Source organism: Branchiostoma floridae, chromosome 18 (assembly GCF_000003815.2).
Source record: "Branchiostoma floridae strain S238N-H82 chromosome 18, Bfl_VNyyK, whole genome shotgun sequence".
Lineage (NCBI taxonomy): Eukaryota > Metazoa > Chordata > Leptocardii > Amphioxiformes > Branchiostomatidae > Branchiostoma > Branchiostoma floridae.
Genome location: NC_049996.1, coordinates 17093854 through 17112281, shown reverse-complemented (window position 1 = coordinate 17112281; position 18428 = coordinate 17093854). Strand labels below are relative to the sequence as shown.

The window sequence follows — 18428 nt, the reverse complement described above, 5'->3', positions numbered from 1 at the left end:
TTGACAGGAAAAAAGTTCACATCGCCTTGATTGAATTGTTGAATTTCAGAATCTCAAGACATGAGGACCCTCACCAATAACCCTGACGTTAATATCTGCAGTCTGGGACCCGGCGGGGTTGGACACCTGTACGGAGTACTTCCCGCCGTCAGCCTTCACCACCTGCCGGATGTTCAGCATGGTCACGCCGCCGCCCGTCTTGGTCGACACGCGGTTCGTCTCGCGGAGGTTGCCCATGCCGCGGAACCACTGCGCGGTGGGTGCCGGGTAGCCGTGGTACGGGATGCTGATCGTCCAATCAGAGCCCTGCTTCACGATGACCTCATCACCGGGGATGGCTGAGAGGTCCAGAGTAGCGGGCACTAGAAATGGGAGAGTTTAACCGTTATTATTGTGTGTATTACTGCAGATTACAATGTTTAAAACGGAAAGGGTGCAAAACGGCTCCAAGTCAAAAACCTCAAAGATATTCATGGCTCAAAATAAACAAAGGATGTCAAGTTCTTATGCAAAGAGATGCTCACAGGGTTCAAACACAACATTAAGTACAACTTTGGCAGTTTCCATAAACGAAACATTGTAGACAGGTTCTCTAGTTTGAAGGGAGATCTTGTCCTTTTCATGCTGTTCAAAAGATAGGAAAGTTAAGTACAACAAGCTCTTTAAGATGCTTACTGATTGGCTCCTTGGCCGTGACTGGTCCGATCTCCTTGGGGATGCTCTGTGCTCCGGTGTTCTGTGCGAAGATGCGGAGCATGTAGTCCTGGTTAGGGATGACCTCCGTGATGGTGTAGCGCAGAGCGTTGATCTGTGTACACTTCACCCACTCCTCGCTGTCTGTGAAGCGCATCTCCACGATGTAACTGGTGATGCGGCTCCCGCCGTCATAGTCCGGCTTGGTCCAGCGGAGAGAGATGTGGGTTGGGGACGTTTCTGTCACCTCGAATTTCTTGGGTGGGTCGGGTTGGTCTGGAAATGTGACACAAAGGAAGTTATTGTTATGAAATATGAAACACAGTCTAGGTTACAACATAACATAAAAGAAGCATGTGACTATTCATCTGACAGCTTTGCGCTACTTTTTACATCAAATTAGTCTGCAAATGTAAAAAGCAGTCTTCATCAAACATCGTAATTGTTATGTTAATTAGGATGTTAGGTCTTATTCTATACACCTATTTGTACTCTGTGTAATAATAGTTGCCATACATTGTACCATGTACAAATGGCAATAAAGTTCTCTATATTGTCCCTTCATTGCGTTGAATAGGCAAGACGCAGGTATCACGTATGTGACATTGAGAAGCTGCCTGCACAGACATATGCAGAATGGCACTATGACTGGAAAAGCTGTGAAGAACCGATGTACCAGCCAAAGGCAGGTTAAAACTGCGCAGAATGAAACTTTTACTCACCGACAGGGTCGGCCGCCGTGATTGGCGCATCCAGCTCTCCAGGCTCGCCGTGTCCGAAGTCGTTCTCGGCGATGATCCTGAAGAGGTACTGGTTGCCCTCGATCAGGTTGTAGACGGTGTAGGCCGTCTTGACGATGTTGTCGTCCACCGTGGACCAGGTGTGGCGCCCGACGATCTTCTTCTCCAGGACGTAGTTGTTGACGGGCTTGCCGCCGTCCTTGCTGGGCGGGTCCCAGTCCACGATGCAGGACTTGCTGGTCACGCCCTTGCACTCGATGTTCTCGGGTGCGCCAGGGGTGTCTGCGGTAGAGATTACATGTACATGTAAACTACATACTGACGTGGTAGCAAAGGCAGATAGTCATAGTCATACGGTGTATTACAGCACCGTTTGGGTTATACTGCCACTTACGAGGTGGCAATCCCTTTCTTTTAGCTGAATACGAGACGGGGATGCACCAGGTCTCCCGTCTGGGTGAATGATGTAAATCACCGTGTGGCTGATGCGGTATGGTATTCAGCATAACCATGTTACATGAGGAATAGTAAGAGAATATGTTATCATCTTTTTAGGACAATAGAGAAAACAGATAAACATACTTTTTTTCTGATGATTGTTAATGTAATCAAGTCTTTATATTGCTGTTTTCAATCAAAACGTTTTGGTTTGTATAAAAGTTGCCAATTTGTACATTGTTGTACAGAAAGGAAAAAATCGCCTGAGTCACATCTTTGCAACATTAATCGTCACATTTTTAGAGACAACATCCCTTTGACGTACCCATGACCTTGACGTTGATGCTCCATGAGGCGGTTCCGAAGGCGTTCTCGGCGAACATCTCCCAGACGCCGGCGTCCCTGCGGTCGCAGGACGGCAGCATGATGGTGGTGTGCGTCTCCGTGGTCTCCACCTGGGAACGGTTCTCCAGGTCACTGTCCTCCTTAATCCACGTCGCTGTGGGCTGGGGTTTGCCGAATAAGGGCACCTGGATGCGCAGGGGGTTTCCGGCGTGCACCTTCATGGATTTGGCTGCGCTTGGGTCCACCTGTGAGAGAATATACAATACATTAGCATCATGCCTTCTAGATATGTCTATTGGTTTGGCTGTTCAGCCAGTGAAGTTTACAAAGGAATAGCCTTTTGACAGAGGCAAAGACAATACGGATGGAATTTGAAATGTCTTCTACCTTTTTTAACCATATGTCAGAATCAAGCAATGCCAATGTACATTCAAAAGTGTCATTGTATTATGAGGTGTGCATCATATCCATAAGATGGTTTTGTTCCAGATAGGGTATTTTGTGATCACTAATTGTTCAGTCAATCCGTCCATCTCAATGGGAGTCCTTTTATAGACTGCCATGCATCTCTGAAAAGTCTGACATTTTTTTCAGCCTCAGTTGCTATAGCTTGCTTGCTTAAGTCGAGTCCATCTGGCCTCGAGTTGTGATGGCAGACCATGCGTCCCTGTCAATCATTCCTCTCTGTAGGTTGCCAACCAAGGCCTGTGTCTATAGGAAGAGGCTATTTCATGTACATCTAAGCCCTCATGTACCTTGATAAGAGGCGGGATCTCCATGTCGCGAGCCTGGCACCATCCAGGCAGCTCGGCCGGCTTGCCCATGCCGATGTCGTTCACGGCGCTGACCCGGTACCTGTAGCCGGGGCCGGTGGTTAAACCGTCCACAACAAATTCACAGATCCTGAAAAACACGAAAACACACGGTTAGCAGTGTACAATATGCTATCAACATTGTTGCTTTGTGTCTCTTCTGTCTTTTCGTACCATATTTCCGTATGAAACATCGTGCAATACCAATGCAGTTCAAGTAGTTGCTGCATCATGGTAACTGAAGTTTCAACAAAACAAGCTTTTCTTCAGCGCATACAGAAAGCGGTAACCTACTTCCGTTTTAAAATGGAACAATTTTAAGAATTTTAGTCGGATGCTGTTTTGTGATATGATGTTAGAAGCAAACACGTAAAAGATCAAGGTACCAAATTATTACAAATGGCCGATTTAAGCTTTCATGAATAAAGAAAGGTTCAAACAAACTTCTCAGTAATTGCAGAAGCTGCCCTGAAAACGTTTTACAGATGAAACAACTAAAAATTCAAACATAAGGCCTCACCTGAGGACAGACTTGGTGTGGCATTTCTTCCACTCCTCCTGTCCCATGATCAGCATCTCAAGCACATAGCCCTGGATGCGGCTGCCACCATCGCGCTGAGGCGGCTGCCAGCGGACTGCGTTAGTCGTCTTGGTCGTCTCAAACACCTCAACATCAGTGGGTGGGTCAGGAAGACCTGAAGGGAAGGAAACATGGTTTAAAAGGATTCAACAGAATATAAGTTTAAAGAAACGTCTTGTACACGTTCCTGAACCCCCAAAATACTGTAGAGAATTATCATTCCTTAGATGTAACAATGCAAATCATGTACTTGACCGGACATGTTGAAATATTACCAGTTATCTGTGAAATGCCACTTACCGACAGGGTCCTGAACAATGACAGGCGCAGACAGGGGGCTGGGCTTGCCGAACCCGGCCGTGTTCTCAGCCACGACACGGAACTCGTAGTCCAGACCTTCCTCCAGTCCGTCCACCTGCAGCTTCAGCTCCTGTAACAAACAAACGTCGGGTTAGGAATCGTGTGCTCAGAATATAGACATATCAATTTGCTGTGAGGGGCGGTACATATTCATATAAATAAAATATGATACCACAAATTAGCTTTCCATAACGATGTCTTGGTACAAAAGTCATCTGCATTAGTTTGGAATCACTGTGGACATGTTTTCTGTTGTAAAAAGAATCCATGTTGAGAAAAACTGCACTGTTTTTTTTCCTTCTACATCAACTCGGCTGTAATTTTCCATCATTCTTGACATTTACGTACATTGTTTACGGCCACAGTTTATATTTACTGAATACGTTATAAGCCTTTGTTTATGTTTACTGTTGTTGTTTACCTGGATGGAGCGGCGGGTGATCCTCTGCCAGCGCACGCTGGTCCTCTCCTTCATGTCCACCACGTAGCCGATGATGTCACTTCCGCCATCGGACAGCGGCGCGGTCCAGGACAGGTTCAGCTTCTCGCGCGTGACGTCACTCACCTGCGGCTGTCCGGGTTGGGCGGGAACGTCTGGGGGCGGGACAGGTGTTTCACTTTCACTTCATGTTGTACAGAGGACTTCAATACAACGATATGATCTTAGTGAGCATTTATCTAATATATTCAAGTTTGACTTTTTCATGTCTGAATATGAAGCATGACTTTTAGACTGCAACATATGCAATGTCACTGACTGATTCTACTTCTGGGTGATGAAATAAGGGAGAAGAAAACAGCTAAGTCCGTATGTGTGTGAACAGCTTTGATTTACATATAACATACAGTGGCTGTCATACAAATGCAAGATACCAACACTAATAAAACAATCAGATGCTTTCTTCACATGAATCTCGAAGACGTCTGAAACCTCCTTACCGAACTGGTACTTGGCGATGACTGCCTCAGACACCAGAGGCTCTCCCACCCCGTGCACGTTCACAGCGAACACACGGAACTGGTAGGTCTGGCCTGGAGACAGCTTAGACACCTTCAGGCTGGTACGGCGGCAGGCACTGGATACCTTGATCCACAACTGTGGGGAGGTGGGAGGTGGGTTATAGACATTTAGTGTATGATACGGTCGGTTTTGGTCAACATGTAACTGTGTTAAAACACACAATAGTTTGTACACCTTTTTGTAACCTACAAACACTTCCCCTTCCATGCAACAGCTTTGAGGGATTATGCTATTTCCTTTTCCTTTTGTTTGCAGGGCCTGATAAATCAGAGACATACATGCCCATGCTGCTTGGGTGAGGGGAAATAATACAGTGAATGCAATCATTGTGTGTTTCAGTTTGATGCAATTTACAGAAAAGCAAAAGCTTCCAGGTATTTCCTAATGTTCAGACGTGCTGAGACCCACAATGGCCCATGACCTACCTGCTGCTTGACGTCCATCCTCTCCACGATGAAGTTGGTGATCGTCGCTCCTCCGTCATCCTCCGGGGGCTCCCAGCGGAGTAGGCAGGACTCCGGAGTCACGTCCGACACGACCAGCGGGCCCAGCGGCTTGCCTGGTGTGGCTGTGGGCACAGGAGAAAACAAATTATGTTGAAGAACCCACCACGGAAACGTTCAAGAACACTTATCAAAAAGAGAATGGGTCTTTGTCGGTGCGAGTTGATAAAAACTAATCCAGGCCAACTGGGCATGGGGTAGTGACATTCCCAAGCAGCCTTTGAAACCCATGATTCTCTCATGTACATGTACGTCAATCTGACCTAGGGAGATTCTGTGTCAGTCCTTCAAATGGTAAAATCTCTACTTTACAGGGCGGATAGTTTTAAATCTAATTCATAATCTAACGTAGATTCTGAGTTCTTGTAGTCCTATTTTGAACATCTGAAGTTAAAAGTATTAATTTGGCTACGTTTGTCACACTGACTTCGCATTGCCATTAATGTAATACCACGTTTGCAACTATTATGAAGAACAGTGCGAGATTTCCGTACCAAAGATGTTGACGTTGATTGTTGCGTCAGCGACTCCGCTGCTGTTCTTGGCAGTGACGATGTACTCGCCGGCGTCGACGCGTCCGCTTTCCTTGACGTGCACGTGCGCGTCCTTCTTCCCGTCGTAGGCGATGTCCACACGCTGTGACTTCAGCAGAGGCTGCGGAGAGACAATGGGAGCATTATGGAAACTGGCGGGGATGGATCCAGGTCTCAAGATTTGAAACAGTGCCGAGAGCATTGCTACATTTAAGTTACAAACAGTATGAAGAACATGTGAGATTTCCGTACCAAAGAAGTTGACGTTGATTGACAATGGGAACATTATGGAAACTGGTTTTTTTTTTTAGATTTAAAGACAGTGGTGAGGATAATGCCACATTTGACTTGTTCATATTGATCAGCTTAGCAAATGCTTGACTTGTTATGATTGCGTTGCAAAACGTTTTGTAATACATTCTGTACCGAGGCTGCTGGAGACAGTAGCATAGCCGAATATATATATATATATATATATATATATATATATTGTAAAATGTAGCTGGTTCTTTCTGTTGTTTCTATGACGACTATCCACCTAATTTTATTATTCTATTATCAGCTATTGCAAACGGAGATATACATGAGTGCAAGTACCTTGCCGTTCCTTGTCCAGGACACTTCCGGCTCAGGCCTGCCTGTGATAGCTACAGGGACGTGGAGGGTGTCGCCCTGGCTGATCGCCATCTTGTTCTCCTTGATACGGTAGTCAACCACAATGGCTGGCGGTACTGTGGGGAGGGGGCATGAAGGTTAACATGAAGTATATATCCTAGGGGTCCTATTCAGTCATCGGAGACTTCTGACAGCTTCAAAGATGTGTTTTGATCGCAATCTTTGTAATACAACAGCGACCAAATATTAGCTTTCGACCTTTTTTTTGTATAAGACTGAAAGAAAAGATATGATGTATTTAGTGCTAGGTACGAGCATATGGTATAAGAACGTACATGCAAACATAAGCGATTGTCATACTTGCTTCCTGTTTTCTTTACAACATGGCATTGATTGAAAATATTCCAAGTAATAAAAGACTGATGTCTTGAATAGTTACCAAGGTTATCCTTGCACACGACCGGCAAAGTCTTGTCGGACGGAGCGCTCTTGATTCCAGCCGCGTTCTTGGCGATGATCTGGAACTCGTACTTCCCGCCGTTCTTGAGACCCTTAACGGTCTCCTCCAGCTTCTGCAGCAGGCCGTGGTGACACTCCACCCACTTGGGTTCCTGCGGGCCCACCTCGCGGCGGAGCACCTGGTACCCGATAATCCTGTAGCCGCCGTCAAACGCGGGGCGGCGCCACTCCAGGGTCACGGAGGAGCGCGTGATGTCTACAACCTGTGTACAAGGAAGTTAGCCTTGGTTTAGTATGGAAATGAATGAAAAACAATAAAGCCACCATCAACATTATGAATATGATAAACACTTATATCTGAATGTCTACAACAATGGTAACTAGCAGCCGGCTATGGTATAAAAGCTACATGTAGGCAACTAAAATGCATGTCTATCTGCTTGTCTGCTGACCTGTACTGGAGCTCTTTTTTACGGCACATTAAGTGTACAGTTTGATATATCTGCTTGTTTGCTGACCTGTACGTTCTGTGGTGGTCCCACGGGGTCCACAGTCTTGGCGTAGGGAGACTCCTCAGAGAACGGTCCGGGTCCGGCAGCGTTCACTGCGCAGACGCGGAACTCGTACTCGTGGTCGGCCATCAGGTGAGAGGAACGGAAGTCTGTCTTGCGCACTGGAGCTCTGTGGATTGTAGCAATAGTCGTTAGGTCATGTATTCTTTTACATATACATTGTGCATTGCTGTAGATTTATTACTCTTAAATATAAAGTGTACAATATTGTTCCTTCACCAGGTGGCATGCTAACACTCAACACAACAGCCAGCATCTTGTAGCTGAATATGATTTTGTATGGTTAAGAAGCTTACTTCTTTCATGCAAATCTATGATAATGATCACAATGGCCATCATTCTCAAAGAATACAGACTTTAATTTATCATGCCATCATTCAAAACAACGAGTACATATGCTTCCATGCTGTACTGAGTATCTAATGGTATTTCTCTGTTAGCATTATTTTAGTCATGCTAATCTATGATAATAATCACAACGGTGATTAGCTTGAGAGTACTTTGTACGCAATCAAACTGAAAAAAGGTGCTTCCATGCTGAATTATATCATCTTACGCCGAGCTACTTTTAGCACAGAATCAGTAACCATACATTGAATGCAAATTAATCAAGGAAATTCATGATCATAGGGATTGATGCTGACCTGTTGAGCTTGGTCCATCGCTGACTCCCCCTCTCGGACCTCTCCACCAGGTACCCCAGAATCATGGAGCCGCCGTCGTTAGCCGGAGCCTGCCAGCGAAGACAGATCTGCTCCTTGTTGACGTCGTACGTCTCCAGTGCCGTAGGCGCATCTGGCGGGTCGTAAGCCTCCTTGGCTACTACGGATGTGGAGTAGATGGGCGGGCCGACGCCGAACCGGTTCTCGGCAGAGATACGGAAGCTGTACTCCTTACCACGGACCAGCTTACCAACCTAGGGAGAAATAGGGTATATATCATATACATGTACTAACATGATGTGACCCAACAGTTTTACAAGATATACCTTCAAAATCCCTCAAAATCATATTGCTCCATATCTTAATTTCGCGAAAGGTCTGGCTGAACAAATGATTTTTGATGTTCCAAATTAATACAATTCATTTTCTTCTTTTTACAGGCAAATCGTCAACATAAAGGTTCAAAATTAATAATAAATTATGCTTTAAAACAGACGAATCGTCGAGGATTGTGTTGTCTTTAAATACCAGCGAAGTTTTAGTTGTAAGTACTCTTACCTTGCAGGTAGTCCTCTTGACGCCCGAGCTGACGTACACCCAGGTGGCGCCGCGGTTGTCGGACTTCTCGATGATGTAGTTGGTGACCTCGCTGCCGCCGTCGCTGTCCGGATGTTTCCAGCTCAGCGTCACGCTGTCGGGCTGGACGTCGTCAAACTCGATCGGCATCTGCGGCGCGGTGGGCTTGCCGACAACCACCATCTTAAACTCGGCGCTCTGGCTGCCCGCCAGGTTCTCCAGGTTCAAGGTGAAGGTGCCGGTGTCGGCCTTGGTCACACGCTTAATGAATAAAGTAGTGTTGTCCTGGAAAAAAGAAGAAATTATTATTGAAGGAAAATTACCAGATGCATCTGAGGGGTGGTCGCTAAATCTATAACTATCAAATACCACTGAGGCACTTACATTTGTATTAGGATGAAACGTTAGTAAATGACTGTACCAAAAATTCTGTATCATCTACATGTAACAACTTGGGTACCAGTACTTACAATTACGTTTGTGTGTTGTCAAAAGAACATTGTAAAAGGTGATATGAAGAAAGTTACCTGTAGTGTTTTTGTGAAGATCCTTCCGCTATCCTTGAGCGGCCCGAGCCCCCTAAGCCAAGTCACCTTAGGCTTGGGCAGGCCGGCGTACGGGATCTTCAGCGCGAAGTCTGAGCTCTCCTTCAGGACAAAGTCCTGGGACTGGAGCGCAGTCAGGTCCATGGATGGGGGAACTGGGAGAAAAAGGGTCATGTTAGATCATCCATCCTATACAACATCAATCGTCTGGTGATCTAAGCATGTCTAAATGGGATATTGAAGACAGTTGCAAGAGAGAAAAATCAATCACAAAAATAGTACGTTTTTCATAGAGGAAGTGTATCAATCTTCTTGAAACAAACTGTAGTTAATATATAGTTATTTAGCTTTAGATCTATACAATGTACTTCAAGTATGAAACGAGCGCTTACTCTCTGGTTCTTTGCAGATGACGGGATCCGGGAGCTCTCTGGGCTCGCTGACGGCGCCGGCGTTCTGGGCAGACACCCTGAAGCGGTACACCGCGTTCCTCTCCAGCTCCGTCACAGTGTAGCGCAGTGTGTTCAACTGGGGAGGGGGAAAAGCATGTAGATTTAGGATCGTGTCACATAAATGCAAGGAGTCATTTTTATGATTGTATCGTTTTACTTTTCGATAAGCTTGAAGTTTCATATTTCCCCATAGAAGGATTAACACGCAGATGAATCTCTTAAACCAGAGTTTTGACACTAATGGAAATCTCCACTCAAACGACCTACCTCTCCAGTCTCTATCTCTCTGTCAGTCAGTCTTTTCCAGACTATGACAAACTACGCATAAGACCTTAAAAACAAAAGATTACCTCTCCAGTAATATTTCATTAATTTACTTTATGTGTTAATCTTTGAAACGCTCACCTGGCTGCACTTGATCCATCCCTCCTCCTCCTCCCTGTCTGCAGGAAGCATCTCTACGATGTAGCTCGTGACGCGACTTCCACCGTCGTAGTCCGGCTTGTCCCAGACCAGCGACACGGAGTGTGACGTCACTTCCGTCAGCTTCACCCTCTTGGGCGGGTCGGGTTGATCTACACAGGAAGTAACATTACAGTCATGGTCAGCTTATCTTAATAACGTTTCCAGTGTAGCAATGTTACGGTTATTCAATTGTATATTTCAGTAAGGTTCTATATGGTACATTTTTTTTACTCAAAGAAAGGTCTACCATAAAGGAACTAACAACAGCTTAATCTATTTTCCTTTGTACATATCAGCAGCACAGTGAATCGCATTATGCACCACGTCAAGTATTACAAGTTGTTGTGTTGCTGTAACCATTACTTTAAGAAGAAGTGAAGATTATGGCAGCTTATTTCTAACTTCTAAGGTCGTTGCTCACCAATCGGATCCATGGCAGTCATGGGGGTATCAGTCTCTCCGGGTTCGCCGATTCCGAAGTCGTTCTCGGCGAACACGCGGAAGAAGTACTGGTTACCCTCCACCAGGTTCAGCGCCGTGTAGCACGTCTTGACGATGTTGGCGTCGACGACAGTCCACGTCTTGCGGCTGATCTCCTTCTTCTCCAGGATGTAGTTTGTGACAGGCTTGCCGCCGTCCTTGCTGGGCGGGTCCCAGTCGATCACGGCGCTCTCCCGGCTGAAGCTCTTGATCTCCACGTTCTCAGGTGGGCCAGGTTGTGCTGGGGATGGTCAAAATTTGGTCAAACTTAACTTCATTCAATGTAACGACTACATAGTGACAGTAATGGGACTAATAACTGTCAAGCAATGATAGCATGGCAAATTCAAGACCAAAGGCAGAGTGGCTGTTTGTCCGTCAATTTTCTTATTTTCATGCTAATATTGCATTTTCTATGTCTTGATATTAGTTGACGGAGGTGGTCGGACAATGAGATTGGTCTATTGCTTTGAATTTCTTCTTCTTTTGCTTTGAATTATCACTCTTCAATCGCCTTTGCGCCTTTATTTCTCTCTATCCTCATACACTTGCGAAAATCACTAGAGAGTAAAAAGATGTTTCCTTACAGAGCACCCTGACGTTGATGTCAGCCTCGGCCTTGCCGCTGGAGTTCTCCACGGTCAGGTGGAACAGTCCGGCGTCGCGCAGGTCGGCAGGCATGATCAGCAGCTGGGTCGCCACCTCGCTCGTCTCGATCTGGGCACGGTTCTCCAGGTCACTGGGGGGTTAAAGGTCAGGGGTCAGCATCAAGTTCATATTCATCACTCATATTATAGATTCTGGAAAACTGATCCTGATATATGATACATGCACCATTCTTGTTTCTATTCCCCTTGCTTTAGGAAAAGCCCAAATCATCACGTTTTTAAACGCTTTTTTAAACTTAAAAGTTTCTACAAATTTGACTTTAATATTATATTATAGTTAAACCTACCAAAGATGTGGGAAGGTGGCCACTACATACAGGATTCTCAATGCTTGTGTCAACATTTGAATAGGACAAAAATCTAAGGGACCACCACAAAGTGTCCGATTACCCAGGTATCCCTTTAGACAGGTTATTGGTACATGCTTGACTGTCTGCAACAAAGTCTGAAGCTAAAAGCGGACGTACCTCTCCTCGTGCACCCATGTGCATGTCGGGGTGGGTTTGCCCTTGATGGGCACGTAGATGCGGAGTGGAGTACCGGCACGAACCGTCACGCGGTGCTTCGCCACGGACGGGTCCAGCTCGGCAGTTTCTGTATGAAATAGATAATCAAATTTTACTTAAAAATGCACCTGTTTCAATTGCTAAACATGGATTGGATTGGTAATCTCCATTTCGATGCATATTTCGTTTTGTTATTTCAACTAATACATTGTTATTCTAACAAAGATGTATTGCGGAAAGACTAATTTTCATAATTAGAGATACTGCAAAGCTAGGAATCCTTTAACAGTTTTAGATATATAGGGACAGATACCTTTGACTTCTAGTTCTAACATTTTGTGTACTGTTAACTACAGTCTTTTCCTTTACCAAATGGAGATACTGAGAATTCATCAGTGTCAGGTACATATTAAGAAGTTAAGAACAGATTTAAAATGACTTCCTGTTGTGTCTAGAATAAGATGTATACAGTCTTCTCGTATATAAAGACCAAGCCTTACCCAGAATGTCCTTTGCCTCCGTGACCCCCGGGATCTCGGCAGGCTCGCCGACTCCCACTTGGTTCACGGCACTGATGCGGAACTTGTAGAATCCTCCAGGGGTCAGGTCTGGCACGACAAACTCGGTGGTGCGGTGCAGGGAGGTGGCGTGGGCCTTCAGCCACTCTTCCGACCCCTCCTTGCGTGCCTCCACGATATAGCCTAGAATCTTGCTGCCTGTTGAGCGCAAGGAAAAAGAAAGAGTGTAAGACGCACATACAATCATGCAAGAAGCCGGGCAATTTTCAATAGTAGGATGAATCCCAGCCTATCTATGGTGTAGCAAACATTCTTTCTTTCTCGAGACACAGGCAATTTTTACTCTCAAGCAGTCAATCTGTAATTGAAATTTAAAGAAATCGAGGAAAGACAGCGTCCTTGTAGTTGGAACCATTATGATTTTACAAGACAGTTATAGTCCTAATAAGACAGTCACTTCTACGAGAGTTGACCCTTTCTAAGACAGTTTTATTCCTTCTTCTCACCTCCATCCTTGATGGGAGGTTCCCACTTCAGGTCGGCAGAAGTCCTGGTCGTGTCCACCACCTCGGCGTTGACCGGGCTGCCCGGCTTGCCGAGCGGGTCCTGCGCCACGGTGGGCTTGGTCTGCGGGCTGGCCTTGCCGCGCCCCGCCTTGTTCACGGCGCAGACGCGGAAGGAGTACTCCAGTCCCTCCTCCAGGTCCAGCACCATGTACTCCATCTCCTGCACCAGGTCGCGGTTGATGCGCTCCCAGCGGATGCTGTTCTTCTCCTTCTTCTCGACGATGTAGCCGGTGATCTCCGACCCGCCGTCGGTCTCTGGCTGTGTCCAGGTGATGCGGCAGTTCTCTGCCGTCAGATCCTTCACCTGGGGCTGTCCAGGTGCGCTAGGTGTGTCTGGAGAGGTAGGAGTCATGTTACATTAAAATACATACTACATATAGATTCCTCTATCATTTACATCAGTGCATTGCACTATTTAATAACTGCTGGAAGGGCTTTCGAAAATGCATAGTAATTTTGCATGCAAAACAAAGGAAAATGTTCTTTTTTACAAGTAGTTTTCAAGATACTGCTATTTCATCCGCTGTGTGTCTATGAGGCAGATTAGATAACAGGTGAAAAACAGAGCAATCCACAGGCAATTCACTGCCCATCAGATTAACTCATGGCGAAAGGATAGAGCCTTACCGAACGGATATCTGGCCTGGACGTGCTCGGAAGCGAGCGCGTCTCCGATGCCGTTCATGTTCTGCGCGCGGACCCGGAAGCAGTAGGTGGTTCCCAGGTTCAGCTTGGTGATCTTGTGAGTCGTCTTGCGCACAGCAGCGCTCACCTGGGGTGGGGAGGGGGTGCTTCAGTCAGACACGCTCAGGTACTACTTAATTACGTATACTTGTCTAAGTACATTCACATTTGTCGCCAAGTAATGCAGTAACTTCAGTTCTATTCATTCTCTGAGAGGTGACACCAGGATTTCAACGAATTCCCATCCAGCATGACTCGTCCAGCTGAAGTTCTGTATGCTCACAAGTAACTTCCTTAGTGCCATGGCAAGGAAGGGAGACTACGCCTGCGATGCCTTGTAGACATGGCAAGACCGCTGCAGCTATTTCAACTTGGTAATGATTGGCCTCTACTTATAAAATGACTTTGATAGTCATTTTTGCTATTGAACCTGATCAAGCCTAAAAAGTTTAGATGGTTAAAAGTCACTTGATAAACTCACCTTGATCCAGACGTCAGGTTGTTTCACGTCGCTACGTTGTACGACGTAGTTCGTGATCTCCGCACCACCGTCGTCAGCAGGCGGAGCCCACGAGATCACGGCGGTCTCCGGCGTCACCTCGCCCACCTGGATCGGGCCGCTGGGCGGTCCTGGGCGGTCCAGAACAGTCACCTGGGGGGGAGGGAGAAACACAACCGTCAAAAAGTTGTAATGAGCAAACAGTAGCGCAATGGGATTTGTCCAAGGAACGGTATGTAAAAGTTGATTTGTTGTACCTACTAAGGCATGTGTCAAGGTGAATAAGGAAAGGAAGTCTTGATAACGGTAGGCAACATGAATTTCATTTTCCTGAGTTTTCAAGTCTACAACTTCTTTTCTTCCAGTGTAAGCCCACAATTATGACGATGATCCTTATGGTAATGTCGCATAGCGCGTGTGAGTCTGTGTTCTCGTTTTTATCCGAGGGATTGTTTTTGTTTCATTGCGTATACAACTTACAAATGTGCAATAAACGTATTAAGATTATTTCTAAGAAATCTAAAAAAGGAAACTTTACCTGTATGCTGATGACAGCGCTGCCGCTGCCATTGATGGCGGTGAGAGTGTACTTCCCACTGTCGGTACGGCAACAGTCCTTGATAGCGAGCTGCGTGGAGCGCGCGGTCGAGTCGATCTTCATTCGGTTTGTTCCAACAAGGGTCCTGGCAAACGAGAACAAGAACACATATGGAATTATTTTTCTGCATCACAAAGTGTTTGACGGCATTACAGTTACATCAGATCTGCACCATGGAAAACCAAGTAGTCAGTCTTCATTTTTATTCTGAAATATTTCTAATAATGATTAATGTTTCAATCATAGTCTGCTAGTTTGAATCGTCCTTTCAATATATTTCTACATACGTAACAACTTATGATTAAGGTTTTCATATTTAAATCACTCTCAACATACATCAAAACATGAAAAGTGTGCACAACAGTGTGTACGGCTCGTACCTCGTTCCCTTGGACCATGAGATCTCGGGTTGTGGCTTCCCACTGACCATAGCGGCCAGAGTGATGGCGCTACCCGCAGCCACGGTGACCTTCTCCTTCAGACGGGTGTCCAGGAGGATCTTGGGCGGGGCCAGGTCGTCCTTACAGATGATCGGGCCCACGGCGTGGCTCGGGTCGCTCACGGTGCCGGCCGCGTTCTTGGCCTTGACGCGGAAGACGTACTTCTCGCCCTGCTTCAGGCCCTTCATGGTGTAGGTCAGGTTACCCAGGTCGGATTGGATGTGTTGTGTCCACTGCAAGCAAACAGGCGAAATTTAGTGTGTAATACAGATATAAATTGACATTTTATCCCTGCATATAAATTGGAGGGATCTAAGAGAGTAGAGCAAATGGCCAGCCCCTTACCCGGACACTTAGGCAGACATCATATTCTACAGATCAGACTCTGTACTATTATCTTTTGTAAATACAAATTTATCCAAACCTATTACTGTAGGAATGTTTTCCTTTCTATTAGTCTGGCGTAAAGTGCACTGGTACATAAACACACACAATTTTTTTTTTCCTCAAGTTTTTTTTTCTAAAATTCGTATGCTAAGTTTGTATTTCCAGTTTTACAAAAGATAATTTGATAGAAAGATAACATGAAAATATAAAGAAGTGTAATAATGTAATTCTGTACCTTTTCCTCCTTGACCAGTCTGCGTTCAATGATGTACGACACCAGCTTGCTGCCGCCGTCGTGCGTGGGACGCGCCCAGGACAGCGTCACTGACGAGCGGGTGATCTCAAGGATCTCCACGTTCCTCGGGATTCCAACGGGGTCCACCGCCTTTCTCGGGCGGGACGGCTCGCTGGGAGGCCCGACGCCCGCGGCGTTCACGGCGCACACGCGGAACTCGTACTCCTTGCCCTCTGTGAGCTGAGTCGAGGTGAACTCGTTCTTGCGGACGGGCGCGCGGTTCAGCTTTATCCAGCGGTTGGAGAACATCTCCTTGCGCTCGATGACGTAGCCTGTGACGGGGCTGCCGCCGTTGTCGGCCGGCTCTGGCCAGGTCAGGCACATCTGTTCCCTGGTGACGTCGTGCGTCTCGGGGATTCCGGGCGGCCCAGGGATGTCTGGGAAAGAACATTTAGATGTTTTTCAGTTTATTAGTTTTACAAAGTTCATATTCAAGGCTAAAAGTCCACACATATCAAGAACTGTACACTGATAGTTTGACAGCCATTCCAGCGGCTTCTTTGTATTTCATACATTTTGAAGGAAATTATGTACATATTTTGCAAAGCAGTAAGACTTTAAAACACAAACATGTTTCAATGGCAATCTAGTAGAGGTACTACAGCGTTAAGTTTTGCAATGTTTAGCAATTCTGCAACTGTTTTATCTGTTACATTTTCAGACGGACAAAGCTTTTGTGACATCGTTAACAGTGCTCACCATATGGATCCTTTGCTGTAATGTAGGGGGACTCGATCGGCTTGCCGACACCGAAGCGGTTCTCGGCGCTGATACGGAAGGCGTACACCTTGCCCTTCGTCAGTTTCGTCACTCTCATGGTCGTCCTCTTCACGCCGGAACTGACGTAAACCCACGCCACTCCGCGGTTGTCGGACTTCTCTATGACGTAATTGGTGACCTCACTTCCGCCGTCATCCATCGGGGGCTTCCAGTTCATCGTCACGCTCTCGGCGCTGACGTCCTCGAAGTCGACCGGTCCTTCCGGCGGCCCGGGCCTACCCAGGACGTTAATCTGGAGAGTTCCAGAGATATTTTAGATTTTCATTGCTGATTGATCGTATTTATATGCATAAGTGAATATTTTCAAAGATGTTAGATGAGTGAGGACCTAATTAATTGGTAACATGATACTTAAATTACCTTTATTCCAACTTGTTTCCTTTTTTTGGTACACCACATGCAAACTACTATCATCCAAGTAATGCTTGCTCATGCAGCAGTTGAGCAATAACCACATAGTTTCTATAATGGCTCTAACAAGTAGAAAATATTTCTTTCTGTCACGTAAATTCTGAGAGAGAATGCAGTATGGCAGTCAAGAATTTAATTCAGAACAAACTTTTAAATTACTACCAAACTTTATGCCAATATGATATTAAGTTTTTGCTTTGTTTTTATCCAAACATACCTGGAAGTCGGCTTGTTGGCTGCCGGCAGTGTTGGACAGGTCGACAGAGAACTTGCCGCTGTCGCCCTTCAGGGCGCGTTTGATGAAGAGCTGGGTCATCTCGCGGGTGGTCTTGGCGAAGATGCGGGCTGTCTGCTGCATGACGCCGAGGCCGCGCTTCCAGGTGACGGTGGGGATGGGCTGGCCGGAGTACGGGATCTTCAGCACGAAGTCTGTCCCCTCCTTCACCATGATGGTGTCGGAGGTGATGCCCTGCAGGTCCATGGCTGGCGGGACTGTGGAAAAACAGTGGCCAGGTTAACATCATGATTCTGCAAATGTTTTGAGAACTGTAATACACTGTTAAATATTTCTCACATTCTAAGGACAGAAAAAGGAATAGTACTTCGCAAGGACTATGGTGTTTTGAGTACTAGTAAGAACACGTCTTGTAAATAAATCCACAGGACATAAAGTTTTAAGACTGCAGTACGTCTACATAATCTTCATCCACACAAATCATCAATCTCTGGTATACACTGTAGTATATAGTACAAAATGTATATGTTTTGTCTATGGCTGTACATATATCATAATTATAACATTTGTTCCTTGTACTTTTCAACCAAATTGTGCCTAAACTCCAAACCCTAATCCCTAACCCTAGCCCCATCTCCATGGTAACGTACATATCTGTTCCTTGGCCACCACGGGCTGCAGCAGCTCTGCCGGCTTGCTCACGGCGCCGTAGTTCTGAGCGGAGACTCGGAAGCGGTACTTCTCTCCCTTCAGGAGGTCGGCCACGGTGTAGCGCAGCGCGTTGATCTGCGTGCACTTTCTCCATTCGCCCTCCACCTCTCCTTCTTCTTCGCTCACGACCTGAATAACACAAACACAAGCAATCAACTGGTTGTCCTATTGCCGGAAAGACTTTTATATCATCCATATGCTACTTTGGGCTTATTGTTTGGAACAGTCTACCACAAGATACACGCACGGTTCCAACTCTGTCCTCTTTTAAGATGTTCC

The 18428-nt window shown here is 46.0% G+C and overlaps 1 protein-coding gene across 1 annotated transcript in view; it reads right to left on the bottom strand.

Annotated features, from left to right (window-relative positions):
* The window catches only part of LOC118405513 (titin-like), a 130426-nt gene that overhangs the window by 65287 nt on the left and 46711 nt on the right, over nt 1-18428 (bottom strand). The window contains exons 85-116 of the mRNA XM_035805016.1: nt 18089-18278; nt 17421-17695; nt 16712-17024; nt 15953-16389; nt 15271-15563; nt 14831-14975; nt 14275-14445; nt 13737-13881; nt 13050-13442; nt 12526-12741; nt 11987-12113; nt 11439-11590; nt 10793-11092; nt 10312-10481; nt 9847-9982; nt 9437-9609; nt 8892-9194; nt 8316-8587; nt 7618-7780; nt 7080-7362; nt 6623-6756; nt 5987-6146; nt 5415-5557; nt 4908-5064; nt 4390-4562; nt 3909-4038; nt 3549-3723; nt 2972-3119; nt 2197-2461; nt 1416-1715; nt 676-969; nt 75-362 (exon numbers count right to left, since the gene is read on the bottom strand). Coding sequence (XP_035660909.1) covers nt 75-362; nt 676-969; nt 1416-1715; nt 2197-2461; nt 2972-3119; nt 3549-3723; nt 3909-4038; nt 4390-4562; nt 4908-5064; nt 5415-5557; nt 5987-6146; nt 6623-6756; nt 7080-7362; nt 7618-7780; nt 8316-8587; nt 8892-9194; nt 9437-9609; nt 9847-9982; nt 10312-10481; nt 10793-11092; nt 11439-11590; nt 11987-12113; nt 12526-12741; nt 13050-13442; nt 13737-13881; nt 14275-14445; nt 14831-14975; nt 15271-15563; nt 15953-16389; nt 16712-17024; nt 17421-17695; nt 18089-18278 — 7024 coding nt within the window. The remainder of the gene's footprint in view (nt 1-74; nt 363-675; nt 970-1415; nt 1716-2196; nt 2462-2971; nt 3120-3548; nt 3724-3908; nt 4039-4389; nt 4563-4907; nt 5065-5414; nt 5558-5986; nt 6147-6622; nt 6757-7079; nt 7363-7617; nt 7781-8315; nt 8588-8891; nt 9195-9436; nt 9610-9846; nt 9983-10311; nt 10482-10792; nt 11093-11438; nt 11591-11986; nt 12114-12525; nt 12742-13049; nt 13443-13736; nt 13882-14274; nt 14446-14830; nt 14976-15270; nt 15564-15952; nt 16390-16711; nt 17025-17420; nt 17696-18088; nt 18279-18428) is intronic.